The sequence below is a fragment of the Prosopis cineraria genome, unplaced genomic scaffold (assembly GCF_029017545.1).
Source record: "Prosopis cineraria cultivar Desert tree isolate PC_DT_omini unplaced genomic scaffold, ASM2901754v1 PC2, whole genome shotgun sequence".
NCBI lineage: Eukaryota > Viridiplantae > Streptophyta > Magnoliopsida > Fabales > Fabaceae > Prosopis > Prosopis cineraria.
Window position 1 is genome coordinate 21,490,526 of NW_026555333.1, and position 7,240 is coordinate 21,497,765.

The 7,240-nt window shown below is 33.2% G+C and overlaps 1 protein-coding gene across 3 annotated transcripts; it reads right to left on the reverse strand.

Moving 5' to 3' along the window:
• Nucleotides 1-594: 594 nt before the first annotated feature.
• Nucleotides 595-6,187, reverse strand: LOC129303372 (protein WHAT'S THIS FACTOR 9, mitochondrial). Of its 3 annotated transcripts, XM_054942658.1 has the most exons (4): nt 6,057-6,187; nt 5,816-5,955; nt 1,348-2,857; nt 595-885 (listed from the first exon to the last, which is right to left on the reverse strand). In XM_054942658.1, the coding sequence occupies exon 3, from the start codon at nt 2,778-2,780 to the stop codon at nt 1,632-1,634; it is 1,149 nt and encodes a 382-aa protein (XP_054798633.1). In that variant the 5' UTR covers nt 2,781-2,857; nt 5,816-5,955; nt 6,057-6,187; the 3' UTR covers nt 595-885; nt 1,348-1,631. The 3 variants fall into 3 exon arrangements, 2 of the variants coding, with proteins under 2 accessions (XP_054798633.1, XP_054798632.1); XR_008591463.1 differs by having other exon boundaries at nt 1,348-1,399; nt 5,816-6,162; XM_054942657.1 differs by having other exon boundaries at nt 5,816-6,162.
• Between the last annotated feature and the right edge of the window lie 1,053 nt (nt 6,188-7,240).

Below are 7,240 nucleotides of genomic sequence, written 5' to 3' on the forward strand. Positions count from 1 at the left end.
TCAATGACTATAAAGAAATTAGTGATTACAATAATTCAATAGTCTTTATTTTTTAAAAAAATTAAAACTAAAATATACTTTTAATCTTTTAATTTTATATTAGATTTCAATTAAATCCCTTAATTTATAACATATTTTTTTAGTGCTTTAACTCTAACACTGCGAGTTTTAAATAATTATTTTTTATATCAATCATTCTTATTTTAAAAAAATTAAACTTAATATGTCAACATTTAAAAATATCTTATCAACATTTAAAAGTTCAATATAAAAATTTGTTAGGACGAAACTAATGACATTAAGGTTATAGAATTAAAAAGATACTTTATAAAGTTAAAAGACTAAAATGAAACCTATTGTAAAATTAAAGAACTAAATACTTTAGCCAAAAATTAAAATAAATAAAATGGTAATTTTACTTGAACTGAAATCTCCCCTCTCAACCACTTTATTCATGTATTGGAGAAGCTTCTCAATGAGACTAAAAATTCTTAACTCTACAAAGTTAGAAATAAATAAAAAAATTGAGAAGAATATTAAGAAGCCTGTATAGTTAATAATACTTTGGAATAAAATAACATTAGAAACTCATGATTTCAAAGAGGAAACATGCTGCCACTGGATAAATTGACAAATTACATCCGAATTTTTAATATGTACTCTTTGCTAGATAATGGAAATCAAATATAACTCATGATACCAAAATGCATCAGGAGATGGAAATTACAGAGAAGGTTGAGCACAAAAGGCGGGTTTTGAGTAATTCTCAAAGAGAAAGATCAATTACTGGTAGCATAATTCTCCTCTAGTGAACATCTAAGGAAGGGCTGGAAGGGGGATTGGAGAACTACAACCATTGTCTATGCTGAAAGACTCACCTCTTACCTGTTACAACAGAGAAATTTCATCAAAACCATTACATATTGTAGACACAATAAGAGGCAAATCGTAGCAAAAAAACTTTCAGCAATCAGACTCAACAACAAAAATTGTTGGAAAAGCTCCATTTGATAATTAAAAATATGCAAAATGGATCTCGCTTTCCTCTAGTACATTCAACAAATAGCAAAACATAAAAAAGCAGTTTCCTAAAGTTCCAAAACTCAAAAACACACCACAAATTAAAATCAATCAATCAATCAATCAATTTAAAAGAATAACAAATAAATTGTTCCAAAGCTGAGAAGAATTTACAGGAGAAAAATGGGAACTTGCAATTTGCAACATATCACAAACACTACGATGAGAAACTTGGAAGAAGAAATGGATGTTATTAATGGTAAGCATATAACACACCAGAGCATATGGAGAGGTTTGGACTAAATATTGTGAATGGATGGTACTTACCAGAGCTGGCACATATCTCTGAATGCCTGGCAGCATGCCCAACAACAGTAACCTGTGATGTTAAACTAGTAGGTCACATTGTGCTAAGCAGGATGGAGCATTCCTAAATTATTTGGACACAGCTGATCCTAAATACAGACACTGTAAACAAAAATGCATATCTGAATCACAGCATAAAGCATACCAAACTCTGCCTCATCCTCAATACTATGCTGAATAAATTCATTGTCACCGGAAATCCTTTCTTACATATTCCACTAAATTTTTTGTATAAACCCCTACTCCTATCCAGCAATTACATCTTTTTTATAAAAACCCCTGCTCCTATCCAGCAACCCTTTCTTTAACATGATTGCAAGTTCCTCTCTAACCATTACAAGGGGATGTTTCCACGCAAGTTCTGGACCATTGTAGGCCTCCTTAAGAATAATTGTTTGAGTGTTGCCTTTCTTAGAAATATAAAAAATTCCTGGATGACGGTCAAATACTTTAGTGAACTTCTGAGGTAATCCCAAGCATTTCCTGAGGTTGCTAAAATTCTCACGCTCAGTTTTTTTATGAACCGTAAGGTGAAGGAGCTCATGAAAAACTCCAACTATCCTCTTCTCACAAACATCTGTACGAGGATCCAAATGAGAGGCATCAAAGTAAGGAGAAGTATAGGGAAGTTTCTGCCACTCATTCAACCATTCCATGCATTTCCTTCTCAACCCAAAACCCCTGGTAAAACTAATTGGAAATGCTAATGATCCTTTTCTTATGTCATCTTCCTTTTGTTGGATGGAAGCATTCTTTTGTAACTCAGAGACAGCAAGCGATTCATCCCAATATAACAACTTTAAGCCAATGCGATCATCAGGGAGGCGAACAAAGGAGAACCTTTCAGGATGGTTTGGAACAAAAGAATGCTGGTAATCATATGGTAACCCCAAATCCCATTGTAATTGGTCAATGGTTTGCAGTGGAAGGACCCTATCTTTCGTGAGCATAAGCAATTTGCAGAGCCTATCCCTAAATTCCAACTGATTTTGCTGACAGATGTTAGCTTTCTCTTGATGGACTTTCAACACTCCAGGACTTAAGCTGAAACATGGGACACGAGAACCTCCACTATCAAAAATGTAGGATTCAATAAATATATTAGGATAACTCCGGATAAATGTGGAGAGCTTCACGTCATAGGGAAGACCAAGTTGTCCACAATAATGAGATAAATGGTAAATGGGAAGACATCCAAAAGAAAAAATAATCGAAACAAGAGTCTCTGCTGCCTTAAGACCTCTATGACTAGTAACAACAGAATCCAATGCCCTGTCCTTTACCCATTTCAACTTTATATTTACCAGACTAAACTTTTGCTGACAAATGAATCCTCGCTGATATCCATGGATGAAACCACGAACTCTAGCAACATTAAATAACCAACATAACATTGCATGGCATTAACTCTGGATAGCATTTAATAGACAACGATCTTTTTCATCAGATTCCACACTTCGTTGGAATGCTTCTGCCATATCAAAAATAGAGTGATGTAAATTAAATATCAATGTCAAAGAGAAAAGATGCACCTGGTCTTTGTAGAAAGAAACATTTTTTAAGAAGAAAAATCATAATGGATGGCAACACAACTGTCACGCCCCAAAATATCAAACGTGACTGGTACGAAATACAAGGTTAACCTTGCTTCGCAAGCCTAATCAAAGCACATATTCCTAATTATTTTTGGGAAAAATTATACACTTCAGCAGTATAAATTCAAATAATATTATAATACTTGTGACCTTTTTTTAAGATTTTCAATAAATCTTTAAAATAAAATATTCAAAACAATTAAACAATCAATTCAAACAGAATATGAGAATTCTTTCCTTAATCAATAAACAATAAAAACAAAGATGTGGATACGTTGCCTTTTGTTTGGGACAACTATCAAATACCACAAGACGATAATTTAGATTTAACATAAATTCAACTTTGCAATTATTCATCATGGAAATCCACTTTATAATGCAGATGAAGGAGGTGATGGTTTCTAGTATATGAAATACAAATAATTCAATAAGTACATAATTAATCAACATGCACACACACATATATTCCAAATCATGTCATTTCCTCGAGACCATAAGATAATACTTCAAATACATGTAAACATAGATATAGATAAATATTTACTGAAACAATACTAACAAGATAAACTGAAAATATATATATATATATATATATATTCTTATCACCAAGTGCATAAAACATGCTTTCAAACTCATTACAACAACAACAACAACAAGCCTTTATCCCACTAGGTGGGGTCGGCTACATGGATTGCAAGACGCCATTGTGCTCTATCATTTATCAAGCTTTTAGGAATATTATTAATTAAGAGATCGCGTTCAACAACTTCCAAGAGTGTTCTCTTAGGCCTTCCTCTACCTCTCTTAATCGGAGTCAAAGTTATATGTTCCACTCTTCTCACTGGTGCCTCCTTTGGTCTTCTTTGTACATGCTCAAACCATCTCAACTGATTTTCTATCATTTTTTCCTCAATAGGTGCTACCCTCACTTTTCCAAACTCATTACAGTAACAAGATAAATTTTGTACTAGTAATCATGGGATCAACTTATCCAAAAATTCATAATAAGAATTCCTTTCCAAAAACAAAAATTTAGAAAAAAAAAACATATTTTTATTCTTCTTTTAAAACAAGTTCCTTAGAGGAATTCACCAGCACGAGATTTCTGTCACGAGCGCACAACCCATATAGGTAAATCACCAATCCGAAATGGCTCATAGGCCACGAGAAGCAAGTGTAGACACACAATCCCCAAGGTTAAGTAACAAATTTAGTGCAGCTTAAAGCCATGAATAACAAGCGTAGCATGAAGGCCAAGAGTATTAGGCACAGCTCGAAGGCCGCAAATATCGAATATCAGGTGTGCTATGTTTGGTTCCTCTTCTGGGCATGTCAAAAATCAATTTTTTTCAATATATGAAAGTTGTTACTATAAAAAAATCCAAAGAATGTCCACAAGCCATTTTTCCAAACTTTCTTCTGTAGACTTTTATATGCTAGTAGAAAATTTCTTTCAAAAATAAAAATATTCTCATCATTATAAAAATACTTTCAAAAGTCTCAAATTCAAAACTCAATTTGTCATGCTTAACCCAAGATAAACGTCACAACAAGCATTGCATTAAGTAAAAAATTAATAATAACTGCATCATAAACTTCCCAATAGACTGATATTTCTCACAATACCACAATATTTAGATATGCTAGGAGCCAAGAGATGACTATCTTTTTGCTAAAGAGCAAATCAACAACTTGGAAACAACATAAGTATGTTACAACAACTTTTTGATATTCTCAAAGTCTATTTATTTAGCACATAATTGAATCAAAGAAATTCAAAAGAGTGAATGCCTGGAAACTCAAAAAAAAAAAAAAAACAGCACAACATTTCATTATTTTTGGAACCCATAGAGTTCAAGGCGTCCCTCCACGTTTCTGCTGTTCTACTCTAATAATTTAATAATGCATGTTTAATTACTTAATCATTCATCAATCACATCATCAACAGACACGTCTAATGCAGTATAAGCTCTTACTTTAAAACTTACTAGCAAATGATTAAGATGAAGATGATGATGATGATCACGACTCCTAGGTACTTCACACAAAAGTTCAAAGAGGCAAAATACTCAAAGTCTTACAATTTAGTTCGTTAAAGAAAACAAGACAAGATTCTCAAATGTTTCATCAGTCATTATATACGTGTCCCAAAAGTTGTCATAAAAACAAACAATTTGATTCAGAAATTACTAACTAAATACTCCTCAATATGAACCAAACAAGATAGTAAAATAACAAATCAGAAACCATATTATCACGAAAGCAACAAGAACAATTTGAAAACCACCATTATTAATGGAGAAAGTTGGATTTCAAACATAGATGCCAAAATAAATAAGGTATTGTTTATTTCATTTTTTTTCAGCATTTGACTTGTAAATGTTGCGACTTCCATTTAAAAAAATGGGATACAAACTTATGGAAGAACAACTATGTCACAAAGTTTCTCCAAAATGCTTTAACCATAATTAACTATTCCATAAGGATATAACTTCCTCTTAGACATTATATCAAACACCTAGTGTGCATAATTTCCTAACCTACTCAATAAGGCTTCGTAGCTTATAATCTCTTGCCCAATAGATTCTCAAATATCCATAACTGAACTCAATCAAATTGCTCATCAAGAATTAATTTCAACCCAAGGAAAAATTTCAAAACCATATTATCATCCCTAAGCTTTTAATACAGAATTTCCAACTTGACTCAACTCCTACTCCCTACACAAACACGGACAGCCGTGACACAAGAAGACGAATTATAACATCAACATCTAAGACCCACACCCACCAACGAACAGAACCGACAAGGAGGAGCGAATGGAGAACCCTCACCTCAGATCATGAACCCAGAAGCATGAAGAAGGAGAAGTTGCAGATCGGACGTGAAGAAGGAAGGAGCTCCGACGACGCGAAGAGGAGTCAGTGAAAGTCCGATGGCAACGCAAGAAACCACTAACTCGCAACCCAAACCTCTGCAACAGCAGATTCACACGATCACAGAATGGGGGAAGAACGAAAAATCACAGCCAAGAAGAAGACACCATAGCAGCACCGGAACTCGGCCAACTCTCACCGGCGGCCGTCGAAACAGTGAAGGAAGGAGGATCGAGTCGAAGGTTTTGGCACAGGGTTCTTTGTCGATGCCCTCTCACTCTCATCTGATGCCCCTCCCGTTCCAATGGCAGAGGAGGAGGAAAAATAAATAAATAAATCTATTCCTAATAAATAATTGGAAAAACTACAAGAAAGTGCCCAAAATTTTTCTGTAATAATATAAAAGAAAAGGTCATTTTGGTAATTTTTCCATAATTAAAACAAAATATACACACACACACATATATATATATATATATATTTTTACTCTGGAGTCAAGCAAATAACTAACACAAGTTTCACTAAGCCACCCTTCTTCATTTCCTATAGAACTAAATTAAATAATTAAAATATCAATTATAAAATAAATTATTTCATTAAAAAAAATTAGGGTCATCATAAGAGTTATTACAACAACATCTTTAGTCTCCTATTAAAACAATAGAAATATAAGGGAAAAGGATTGTTGAAATATACAAATCAAAACATCTTGGAATGCAGTCATATACCACATCATTACAGAAACAAGACAGGTACAAGGAGAAATCATGAGTAGAATTACTAAAGTCTAAAGCAAATTTAAAAAAAAAAAAAACCATCACATCCTAAAGCTTCTAAACAAATAGGGCCTAAATCAAGTGACTGTACCTCTACCATTAAATGCGCCATAATACAACAAAAACTAAAAATAAAAATTCTATAATTATCCTCTAGAAGGAGACTTATGTTGAAAGTAGGCTGATGGGTCATAGGCCCATTAATTATCTTAACCCTAGATTTATTATTATTTGTTATTATCTTTTCAGTATGATATTAGGGATTAGATTTTATTTTTCTAATAGATATTATTATCATATCTCTTATACTCTATAAATGCTTCTAAATAGACAGGGCCTAAATCTATTACTCATGCGACTTCATCTTGAGAAGCTTGCGACTCTGTGTAACTTTGTTCTTCAGGACGTAAGGTGCTGAAAAGTGCCTCTTGACTCTCTCAAGTTGGGCTACATGTAAATGCCCTAAGAAGGAGGTGAATTGGGTTAATTGAAAATTTAAATGAATTATAGTAATAATAAATGAGATGATGGAACAAAATCACCAATCACGAGAGTTAGATGAATAGAGCTTGACATAAGTGATTTATCTTAGTTCGACTCCTATCAC

Bases quoted from the DNA above. Each gene is read 5' to 3' on its own strand.
- LOC129303372 (XM_054942658.1), bottom strand. From the start codon at position 2,780: ATGTTATGTTGGTTATTTAATGTTGCTAGAGTTCGTGGTTTCATCCAT.